Source organism: Medicago sativa, chromosome 3 (assembly GCF_051527215.1).
Source record: "Medicago sativa cultivar Bolivia chromosome 3, Bolivia_mono, whole genome shotgun sequence".
Classification (NCBI taxonomy): domain Eukaryota; kingdom Viridiplantae; phylum Streptophyta; class Magnoliopsida; order Fabales; family Fabaceae; genus Medicago; species Medicago sativa.
This window is the reverse complement of record NC_140751.1, coordinates 97277550-97289891: the sequence shown is the minus strand read 5'-3', so window position 1 is coordinate 97289891 and position 12342 is coordinate 97277550. Positions and strand designations below refer to the sequence as shown.

The 12342-nt window shown below is 32.6% G+C and overlaps 1 protein-coding gene and 2 pseudogenes across 5 annotated transcripts; 2 read left to right on the top strand and 1 right to left on the bottom strand.

Annotated features, from left to right (window-relative positions):
* Nucleotides 1-2514: 2514 nt before the first annotated feature.
* On the bottom strand, nt 2515-5903 carry LOC146942556 (E3 ubiquitin-protein ligase At1g12760-like). Of its 5 annotated transcripts, none has more exons than XM_085756583.1 (5): nt 5432-5903; nt 4751-5339; nt 3987-4112; nt 3612-3900; nt 2515-3101 (listed from the first exon to the last, which is right to left on the bottom strand). In XM_085756583.1, exons 2-5 carry the CDS (start codon nt 5266-5268, stop codon nt 2868-2870), a joined length of 1167 nt encoding a protein of 388 aa, XP_085612709.1. In that variant the 5' UTR covers nt 5269-5339; nt 5432-5903; the 3' UTR covers nt 2515-2867. The 5 variants fall into 5 exon arrangements, with proteins under 5 accessions (XP_085612709.1, XP_085612711.1, XP_085612707.1 ...); XM_085756585.1 differs by having other exon boundaries at nt 2515-3024; nt 5432-5799; XM_085756581.1 differs by having other exon boundaries at nt 3987-4115; nt 5432-5731.
* Nucleotides 5904-8694: 2791 nt separating this feature from the next.
* On the top strand, nt 8695-9954 carry LOC146942555 (uncharacterized; annotated as a pseudogene).
* Nucleotides 9955-10346: 392 nt separating this feature from the next.
* On the top strand, nt 10347-11616 carry LOC146942554 (uncharacterized; annotated as a pseudogene).
* The last annotated feature ends 726 nt before the right edge of the window (nt 11617-12342 follow it).

Sequence of the window (12342 nt, the reverse complement as noted above, 5' to 3'; positions counted from 1 at the left end):
TACTTTCACTTCATAAAGATATTACATATTATCTGTATTCAAAAAAAAAATTACATATTATCTTTATGTCACGATGACCGGTATTTAGAACCTTTAATAGGTAAAAATATTAAAATTGTTAAGCCAAATAGGACAAGAATTTAATGCGTTTTGACTAAAATATTTTTTAAAATATAATTAAAAATAAATTGTCATACTAAATAATATTATTGATCAAAGTGTAAATTATTTGATAAATAAAAAAATAAATTGGATTTTTATTCATGATTATAATTATAATATTTATTTTTACTTTGTATTTGGAAACCTAATTTAAATCATGTATACGTATGTTCTCGTGAGCTTACCTCAGTTGGTAGGACAATGCATAATATATGCAAGGTTCGGGGTTCAAACATCGGTCACCACCAAAAAAACCATATATACGTATTATGCAAACAGGTTATTGAAAACTATTTTATCATGCTTCTATCGTGACATCCTATGTAAGTTGGTAAGGACAATGCATAATATATACAAGTTCGAGGTTCAAACCCCGGTCACCACCAAAAAAAATATTTAAATCAATATATTTTTTTTAGTAAATCAATATTCTAACCACTAGCTTTGATAAAACTTTTATCCATAAGGAAAAAAAAAACTTTTTGATTACTTTTTCAATATACCAGGCACAGACAAGTTCTAAGAATTATACGTTTGGTTGTACTTTTAGAGAGGTCTAAATGAGTGTATAATTAATTTTTACATGTTCGATTGTTTTTTAAGAGACTTAATTTTGCCTCTAGAATCGATTATTCTTGAAATAAATTAAAGTTTTTTATTCTATAATGATTCTAATGTTCAAATTTATAGGTCAACCTGATTTTATTAAATGTATTCAAACATAAATCATTTTACTTTCAATCCATTTTCAGCATAGTCAATTTTACATAATCAATTCACTCAAAACTATTTTTTTCCAACGCATAACCAAACATACGTGATGACAATGACTTAAATAAAATCGAGGGTAACTAGAAAGTTATATGAATTTAACATCAAATTAGGGCAGCATAATACAACACGCTCATGCTTAAAAAAAATACTAATACTAAAATTCCAAATCCAAACATCTTGAAACAAAAGTACCTAATTTTTCGTAGCAGTGTCCTCGCTGAGAGGCAATGACTTGAAGTTACAAACCCGAAATAATGAGTCATTCGTCTTCGATGTAATGTGTGATGAATGTATATTTGAATATTGTTAATTTCTAACCATGGAAATAAAATAGTGGTTTGCACAATCACGTAACATAAGACAATAATACATCATGAGTGTTAACTTAAAGATTAACCGTACAAACAAAATGTAATGCAAATTGATAAGTTTTTAGTTGTCCAACACCACCGCATAGATATACAAATATATCTTGAAGGATGTGGTGCATGTACTTGTTCAAAGTTTTTAATTTTTTTAGTCGTAGTATAATATGGTAGTGGTAATAATTAACATTTTTACCACATGACCCACCCATATCATAGAACCTTTATCTCTTGGCCCACACCTATCAATCGCGACACAATTTTTATGACTTTCAAACATAAGAAAATTATATTAAAATCAAATAAAATAAAAACAAAAATCAATCAGGTAGAGATACTACAAAAAAAATAGGAAAGGCTACAAAACTTGTTGTGTACCCATTGATATATTTGCGTTTGGAGTTATATTTGATATCACATCTAACAACTGCAACGGCTAAAAGAGTTTTTATTATTGTGAACATTGTTATGAATCGGATGCAAAATCACATGTGAGATGAATAGTTAAATGGTAGTTTAGTTACTTATTTATATAGAGACGTATCTTTATTGAAATTGAAATATTCAATGTTGTAAAATATGAAAAAATGTAAAGATTTTTTTTTTGCAGTTTTAACAAATATACATATCTTTAAACCTAATATAAATTCTTCAATTGTGTTATATAAATTAGGTATATGAATTGTAACAAAAAAAAAATAGGTCTATGAATTTTATTGTTTGCTGCATATTAAGAGAGAGCAACGAATGTGTTAATGAATAGATATTTTTGTTTCGTTACGAGCTGCGACAACAATCTTGTTTATATCTTAATAATTTACTAGATAAAGTATGTATAAAGTTGCTTCAAAATTATAAATACATAAGGGTATGTATAAAATGTATGACTGAATCTACCAAAAACCAGTTAACTTTATAAGTTGAATTTTCACTAAAATTTGTTGACAACTGTTTAATAAATCATACGCCAACAATATGTTTGCGGAACAACGAAGACTTATTAGTTTCATTATCCTCTAGATTGTCCACATGTTCGTGAAATATCTTTTTGCGTGTTACGAGTTAGCATCACCAAAAACTAATTGTTCTTCGTGTATAATACTTCTTAGTTATTAGAATCAATAACCAAAGAAAAAAAGAAGAAGAAACAACCTCAGAGATACACAGTTGAACTGCTATATCTCTCTGTCTTTCTATTATTATATTATTAATATTTTCCCTCCAATCAAAGCCTATATAAGCATAATTTCCATTCACATATAACTTTAGTAACAATGAGGCGTATGATTGATATAAATACAATATAACATTAACAGAATGACTGAACTAAGTGCAACATATTTGGAATAACGGTGATTTTGATATAATCACGACATGCCACTGCAATTTTGACATAAATTATACTTTGAAGATTCAACAAAATCTGGTGCGTCACCATAATATCATTAAACACACCGTAATTCCAAAGATGTACTAAGATTCAGACATTGGTCCAAGGAAAAAAGTGGACAAACAGGATGGAAAAGAGTCACCATAAAAATGCAAAGTGTATAATATTCATTTATATTATGACGAGGTACTGGCAAGACCATTCTCAACCCTATTTTCACCCCTTTGTTGGTTGGCATTTTCCTCAATAATTGGTCCTGTTACATTCTCGCCAATTTCACTCTTGCAAAGGGGGCATAATGCATTTATCTTCAACCACTTGTCTACGCACTCTCTGTGAAAAAGATGTGAACATGGTAACTCTCTTAACTCATCGTCGTTTTCATAGTTTGCTATGCATATGCAGCAAACCTGAACACAAACACACAAATTACAATAATATCACAGTCATCGCCGATAGACAAACTCATCAAACACAAACAACGGCTAAAGTCAACATAAGAATTAAAAATAATTGAAGTCCTAAAATGCATACAGTGATGTAAGACCTCTAAGAGACTAACTGGTAGAAACTTGACAATTAGGAGTACGACATCATTAAACTACTTATTAATGATGAAACAAACCAGCTTGATGTTATTGTAACAAAAAAATGGCTTGATGCTCGGATTATCATATATGATTTTGCAAACTAAGCAATGATATTAAAATAAAAATTTATGTGAAATTAACAAAAGTTGATCGCAACAACATTATCAACATCAAATGAAAGTTCACCGCCTAAAAATTAGACATATATGATAAAAATATTTTTAGATCAATTGTCAAATAAAGGTTCCTAACTATAATGTATTTAAAGAACTAGCATAAATGTCATGGTTACTCGTGTATTATGAATAAATAAATATAGTTTATACTTACAGCATCTTCTCCAGAGATCATGCGTTCCTTTTCAGTTCCTTCAGCCACGATTCCACCTTCAATAACTGGAGTGTTGTCAGATTCATCATTGTTTTTACTTTTCATCGTTTTGAATATGCGAGTTGGTAAAGCATTAATGGATTCAGAGGTTGCGCCTCGGGTTTGTGCCAAATCCTCTGTGACCCCAAGGGTGGATATTATACAAGGAAGGCAACAACATATTGTTAAGCATAGAATGAAGGGCATTGCGTAACCGATACAACTGAAAGTAAGAAACACTATACATAACCTGTAAAACAAAAAGGAAGGAGATATAATAATGCACACATTTATATTAATATCAAATATAAAGAGTTCCTGAAAGGCTATACATACCGATACAAATTAGGAGCATCGTTGGCGGATGCATGTCCTCCAAAAATCCACACATTTCCAACAACAAACCATATTGCAAAAAATAAATCTAAGGCGGTTTTGAAGTATTCCATGAGTAGCTTCGGTCTGCTAATTAAACGAGGGTAAGAAAGAGCTTAGAGACTTGATAAACTTCTTACTAACGCATCTAATAGTGATTGAATAATGAATTGACAAAAGAAAAAACCAAATAGGGAAATTCAACATACTATCTTAAATTGTTTCCTTCAGATGGATTATTAAGTCTCTTTACTTTTTGGGCTATGATTATATTATATATGGTCAAGAATTGCCTTACCACACAAATACACAAAAAGTCTCATCTTCTAAATTTACGCAGTATGCAGAGATGTGATGCAAAATAACATTGCAGACCTTATTCTTAATTAGATTTTTTAATACGTGTGAAATGTCCAAAACGTTGTATAATTTGGGACAGAGAGAGTATGTGATTTCAAGATAAAAGAAAACAACAAGTACCAATCCATTTGAATTAACTTATTTAGGTTTATCTACTGAAATAAAATTTAAAAGTCTGTTTATGAGAGCTAATGGAAACATCTCATGACATATCCATAAAGTTTTTTCATCTTACTTGCGTAAGCACTCCAGAATAGCTTGTCAAATCAGCTCATAACTTATGAAAATAGTTTGACTCACACATAAGCGTCTAATTAATTTGTTTAACCAAACAAGTCCAAAGAACAACAACAATAATGTTGTACCTTCCATTCATCGGCCGTGATGGAGCTCGATTATTTCTGGAGGAAGCGGAGGCAACAACAGGAACATCATCTTCGCCATGAATTGCGGTTGAATTAGAAATAAGTGTCCCAGAAGGATCATCAGTCCTTGAATTGGTTTGAGATGAACTTTGGTCTCTAGAAAAATATCGCCAAAGGAGCAAAGGAAGGGAAACAACGCAACCGGAAGCATAACCAACTATCCAAGCGAACAATGGAGCATGTGGATGCTCATCTCTTGATGAATTAAGAACAATAACAGAAGCAATAATTTGAGATAATGTGAAAATAAATTCAAAAGAAATCCAAAATCCTGAATTCAATGGGCTCCTACTATTCCGCCCGCCTCCTCGTCGTGGCGATGATGAATGATTTGAAGTTTGAAGCGAAACACGCAATCTACCATCATCATCAACATCGTGTAATTGATGACGAGGAAGAGTGGTTGTTTCAGAAGTTGTTGCTACATCAATGATGACATGGTGAGTATTGTTTGCCATCAACAATGATCCTTCGGAGGAATCATTGGAATTTCTTAATTAACTTTGTTTATGCCTCAACCAAGTGTTTTCTGTGTTAATTAAGAACAAAAACTTTCAAAGTTATGAATGAAATATAATATTAATTCAACGTCGATGCTTGTTTAAGATTAAAAGGTTATACCTGAACCCGAGGGTGATTAATTAACATAAGAGAGAGAGAGAGAGGTTAATTATAATTAGGTAATTAGGATGAGAGATACATGTTTTATTTGATTGTTGGATTAAAGGGAGGAAATCGTTGACTGAAATTGCAAAAACAATGAATGAAGCATTCAAAGAATCCAAATGGTAGAAGAAAAGAAACCAAAAAAAAAAAAAAAGGAGGAAGTGGGGCCTTTATCTCTTCCTCTCAAACAGAGAAGGAAAGAGCAAAGGCAGAGAGAAATGAATGAATGGAGTCTCTCAAACTCAACTCATGAATGAAAATCCTTGCACCACCATACATTTCGTAATGCCCACACTTTTTTTATCTTTGATTTGGGGTATCATTCAATTTTTTAGATCTTTTTCCATCTTTATGGAAGCAATTTTTAAGATCTTCGATTTATATTCCTAAAAAGAAAATTAATCTTCCGATTTATTAGTTAAAGCATACATACATTTACAAGATCTTTTTAGTTACTAGTCATACATAAAGTAGTGAGTGACGTGGCTAAAACTAGTGAGTCATGACCTATAAGCTCGACTATTTTAAAATTAGAGACATGTTTATTATAGAATAGCTACGCACATGGATGAATCTAAAAATCAAATGGATGAGGTGAGATTTCTTTTCAATTATAAATAAATAATATATAAAAATTAAAACAAGATAACTTTTATACAAAAACATAAATAATACACACGTGTGTATATATACATATATATTATTGGCTTAAATATGGAAATGGTCCCTGCAAATATCTGGCGTTTTGGTTTTAGTCCCTATAAAAATATTTTTTTGGTTTTAGTCCCTGCAAATATAAAATATTTGGTTTTGGTCCTTGGTATTTTGTTTTAACCCTTGTAAAATCATTTCATATTGAAATTGGTCCCTATAATATTCATTTTAGTCCTCATTTTGAGGGACTAAAATCAAATATTCTACATATTACAAGGACCAAATCCAATATGGATCAATTTTACAAGGACTAAAACAAAATACCAAGGACCAAAACCAAATTTTTTATATTTGCAGGGACTAAAACCAAAAAAATATATTTACAGGGACTAAAACCAAAATGTCAGATATTTGCAAGGACTATTTTCATATTTAAGCCTATATTATTTTGCTATTGACATATCGACCATTATATACTCAAACTAACACAGATGGGAAAATACGGAAACCTGTGAAAGATGTCACCATATATATATATATATATATATATATATATATGTGTGTGTGTGTGTGTGTGTGTGTGTGTGTGTATGCGCGCATGTTAGTGTTGCTGGAGGTCCTTGCTTGCTCCCCTTCAATCCGCCTCTGCTTATAAAATACTTAATAGATACACACAAATATTTATAAAATATTCCATGGATACATATTGTATAAAAGATAAATGTAAAAAAAAAGTGATAGAAAATTGTGATAATTTAGTGGAGATGTGGATTTTTTAATTCAATGTATGAATAAGTAGAGTTGTCTCTTAAGACTTAAAACATTGCGACTCATCATATTCCAACAAACATGTTTTTTTTATGTATAGATAAAATCACAAATACTATTTAAAATTCACAAATAATTTTGAGATTCTAAATTTAAATATGAGAGAATATAAATATGTCTATCCTAATAATATTGTATTATTATGCATCCTTACGAACAAAAAACCCATTATTTATTGTCTGAATAAATGAATTTGCAGTTTTTAAGGAAGTGTATGTTTTGTCGGATCAATTCAAAGTAGAGAAAAAAAAACGTATAAATAGCCGGCTTGTGCATTATGACTTGACTCATCACATAAAAGAGTCAATAATAGAATATGTAAAAGAGTCCATGAAAAACAAAAGACACAATATAAAAAATATGGGCTTAAACAACAACAAAGTCCTCTCTTATTCTTCTCTCTTGTGAACCGTGACCAAAACCCTAATTTTTTTTTTCTTCATCCATCAAAGAGGGGTGATTTAGGGTCAATTTTTGACCCAAAATCACCCCTCTAACTCGTTTTTCTCTTTCTCTTTTATTGAAATAAGTGATTTTTACATCTATTTCGTTTTTTCTTTCGTGATTTCGTCGTCTTAGTGTGATGTTGCGTTGTTCGTCGTCTTTGTGCGGCGTTGTTTGTTTGTCTTATTTTGTTCAGGTATTTGTTCGGTTCAGATTGTCAGATCAGCTTAGATCCAGTGCAGATCCAATCAATGACTTTGGCGTCGTCAACGTTGCAGATCCGGAGACATGAGTATTCTGGAGACTTGAATATAGTCATATGTGTAGGCTTTTGTACTTTGCCGTTTTATGCTATTAACATGGATTTTGTAAGTTTGTTCGCAGATTCATCATTTTTGTTTTTAGCGAATTTGCATTGCATCGATGCACTCTTTCAATTTGAATGAATGAATATCATTTATTTTTGTCAAAAAACAAATATAGCCTTAATACATCATTTCGTCCCTTAACTTGTTTTTTGTTTTCACTTTGGTCCCCTAACTGTAAAATATTTCAATTTGGTCCCATAAATCGTTTGTCATTTACTATTTTGATCATATCCGTTAGAAAATGCTAACAAGTGCTTCAAGGTACTTGTTAAGAAATTCAAAAAAGAAATTTTATCTTAAAAGATTCATTTAATACATTAAAACTTTAAAAAATAACATTTTTTTTACATAAAATATATCAATTATTTTATTTATTGAATCCTTATGGGAAAAAAAAAATTGTATAATATCCAGGCGCAGCAAACCTAAGACTATGTGCAATGGTTTGTTTAATCTGACAATCAGCAAGTAAAAGTAGTGCAGTGGTTTGTTGAATGCATGTTGAATGTAGTGTTGGAGGAGAGAGATGATGAAGCCGTTCAACACAATTGAAACTGCCATCCGATGCCACGTGGCGACGAACCATTCTGCCAAACAGGCACGTGAAGCACACGCGCAGACAACAGCGTGTGAGCTGCAGACCGGATGAGAGAGGATTTGCTTTTTGGATAAGCTTGCATACGTGTCTCGTTCTGATTGGTCCTCCTGATTCTTATCATTTTAATTATTTAAATCAACTATTTAGTTGTAAATTAATTTTAAAAAAAAAAATATACCAAAATTCATGATTTTTTTCTCTATAAATAGAGACTTGGTTCATTTGATTTGGACACAGAAAAAAAAACCAAGTTTTTCACTATCTTCATCTTATTATTATCTTTCTATTAGCAAATTAAGTGAAGTTTTAATCTTCTTTTTAGTGAAATGGATCCCAATAATAACCCTTTCAACAACCAAAATTCTTTTAATTTCCCATTTAACTACAAAAATCCCAACAATTATTCAAATCCAAATCAATTTTTCAACCAATGTCCTCGAAACATACCTCAAAACGTACCTAATTTTGGGTTTTCACCAAATTTCAACCAGTCATCCTCTGTTCCAAACTTTCATGGATATTATGGATCTATGATGAGATATCCATCTTAAACACCCCCGTTTAATGGTTATATGCCAATGGAGAATGAAAATTTTCCCAGTGGTAGTGCATCTCAATATCCTAAATTTTCAACACAAATAACTCCTGGTGGCATGGCAGTTGCTAATGAAGTCACTCCAGAAGATTCAACTCCTAAGAGCAGGAAAAGTAAGGAACCAGCATGGAACACTCAACAAAATTTGGTGCTAATTAGTGCATGGATTAAATATGGAACAAGCAGTGTTGTCGGGAGAAACTAGAGAGGAGAAACATATTGGGGTAAAATTGCTGAGTATTGTAATGAGTATTGCTCATTTGATTCTCCCCGCGATCTAGTTGCATGCCGAAACCGTTTTAATTATATGAACAAAGTAATAAATAAATGGGTTGGTGCTTATGATGGTGCTAAGCGTTTGCAAGGAAGCGGTTGGTCGGAAGATGATGTGGAGGCAAAAGCCCAGGAATTATATGCATGTGGGAAGAATGTTCAATTTAATTTAAAGGAAGAATGGCGCGTTCTCTGTGATCAACCACGTTATGTTAGTCAAGTAGGAGGAAATGTTGGCTCAGGAAGTAGTGGATTTAAGAGATCTCACGAGGACTCTGTAGGATCCAGTGCTCGTCCAATGGGTAGGGAGGCAGCTAAAAAAAAGGAAAAAAGAAAAGCAAGGACGCTGCCTTGGAGGAGGTGGAAAAGGAGTGGGTTCAATTCAAAGAAATCAAGGTGCAAGAGATTGAACAAATGAAAGAGTACACCGCAGTACAACAGGAGAAAAACAGATTGAAGAAAATGAAATTGTACCTAAAGTTAACTTTCGAAGAGCATCTCGATGACCGGAAAAAATATCTGTTGGAAAACTTGGTGCGTGAGCTGTTTGGAAATTAATTTCACTGTAATATTTGTTTGTATTCGGTCAAAATTGTCAGTGTTGTCTAGTCCCCAGTGTTTACTTTAATAATTGTCAGTGTTGTTTAGTACTCAGTGATAGTCCCTAGTGTTGTCTAGTCCCCCGTGACTTATTTCACAAACTATTTGCTTTAATAATTATGCCTACTGTGTGCCCATTATTTCACCTACTATTTGCTTTAATCAGTCCTACTATTTGCTTTAATCAGTCATACTATTTGCTTTACCAATTATACGTGACTTTAATTTCACATACTATTTGAAGGTCTTCCTCACTGTGTGCCCATTAATAATTATTTGCAAAGTGTCCACCACTGTCCACCACACACTATTTGCCCATAATAATTATACGTGACTTTAATTATCCTCATTGTCCACCACACAATGTACTTATATATAGGGACTCATATCTACTTCTAATATCACAAATCTCATTCATATCTACTACCAATATCACAAATTGCATTCAGATCTACTTCCAATATCACAAATCTCATTCATATCTACTTCCAATATCACCAAAAACTATCAATGGATCCTTTTGATATGGAAGCCTACTTCAAAAATCGTGACGTTGAAGACACTTATATCGTCAACCGATTTATTCAGCGTCGAAAACAAATAGAGGAAGGTAGTGGATCTCGTAGTAGAAAATATTTAAATAGAGATCATTCAGCGGCAAACCAAAGACTCATTGACGACTGCCTACATACGACGATGCAATATTTCGTCATCGGTTTCGGATGCAAAAGCACGTTTTCCTTCGAATCGTTGGAGACCTTTCAAGTAGTGATAACTACTTCATCCAGCGAGTTGATACTGCCAACAAAGAAGGTATATCACCCTTAGCAAAATGTACCACAACAATGCGAATGTTGGCATATGGTGTAGTAGCAGATGCGGTCGATGAATACATCAAAATAGGAGGTACTACAACATTGGAGTGCTTACGTAGATTCTGTAAAGGAATCATACGATTGTATGAGCAAGTGTACCTGAGAGCACCAACCCAAGATGACCTTCAAAGAATACTACATGTTAGTGAAATGCGGGGGTTCCCAGGGATGATCGGGAGTATTGACTACATGCACTGGGAGTGGAAAAATTGTCCTAAAGCATGGGAAGGTCAATTTACTAGGGGGGATAAGGGAACCACCACAGTTATTCTTGAAGTAGTTGCATCTCATGATCTATGGATCTGTCATGCCTTTTTTGGACGTCCAGGAACGTTGAACGATATCAACGTTCTAGACCGGTCACCAGTGTTTGATGATATGGAACAGGGAAAGACTCCAAGGGTGAATTTCTTTGTGAATCAACGTCCTTATAATATGGCATACTATCTAGCTGATGGTATCTACCCTTCTTATCCAACTTTCGTCAAATCGATTAGACTTCCTCAAAGTGAACCCGATAAGTTATTTGCAAAACAATAGGAAAGCTGTCAAAAAGGACATCGAACGTGCTTTTGGAGTGCTTCAAGCTCGATTTAAAATCATCCGTGAACCAGCTCGCTTGTGGGACATAGCCGATTTGGGTATCATCATGAGGTCATGCATCATATTACATAATATGATTGTTGAGGATGAACGAGATACATATGCTCAACGTTGGACCGATTTTGAGCAATCTGAGGGAAGTGGATCTAGTACACCGCAACCATACTCTACCGAGGTGTTACCCACCTTTGCAAATCATGTGCGTGCTAGATCCGAGTTGCGTGATCCAAATGTTCATCACGAATTGCAAGCAGATCTAGTGAAGCACATATGGACAAAGTTTGGAATGTTTCGTGATTGAAGATGATTTGTATCGGACTAAATAAATTAGTTGTGTGTTGTGTGCTTGTTTGTTGTCTTACATTTTAAGCTATTTGTGTGTCGCGTGCATAGTTTGTTGTATTGCATTTTAAGTTAAGAAAATAAAAATAAATTAGTTTACAAAATTTGTTTTTCCATAAAAAACTAAAAAATAAATTGTTAATTGTATTATTTTAATTTAATTATAATCGATAATTATAATTTTATGTAATTATAAAAACAAAAATTAAATAAGAATAAGAAATAAAAAGTGGTGGGGTAGGGTGTTGAATGAAAACCATTGGAGAGGTAAAAATTGAATGAGTGTTGAATTAAAAGAAAGAAAATGATGTGGAGGGTTGAGAATTGAAAAAATGGGTGTTGAAGGTTGTTGAATGGTATTAACCATTGTACTCCCTCCGTCCCTAATTACAAGCAAATTTGACTTTTTTGGTTCATTCATTTAATGATGTATGTGGTCTATAATATGAACAACGTACATAAATAATTACTCCCTCCGATCCTATTTACAAGAGACAATTTACTTTTTAGATACATTAAATAATTTATGTATTTGGTTTAGGTTCTTGACTAGATACATACATTATTCAATATATCTAAAACGTCAACTTTCTCTTGTAAATAGGACCGGAAGGAGTAAATGAACAAAAAAAAGTCAAATTTGCTTGGAGGGAGTACATGGTTTAACAAGGTCAACTGTCTTGTCA

Bases quoted from the DNA above. Each gene is read 5' to 3' on its own strand.
- LOC146942556 (XM_085756581.1), bottom strand. From the start codon at position 5,268: ATGGCAAACAATACTCACCATGTCATCATTGATGTAGCAACAACTTCT. The intron at 4,116-4,750 runs GTACAACATTAT...TCGTTTAATTAG, and splicing joins TCACGGCCGATGAATGGAAG to CAGACCGAAGCTACTCATGG. The intron at 3,102-3,611 runs GTAAGTATAAAC...GTTTGTGTTCAG, and splicing joins TGATCTCTGGAGAAGATGCT to GTTTGCTGCATATGCATAGC.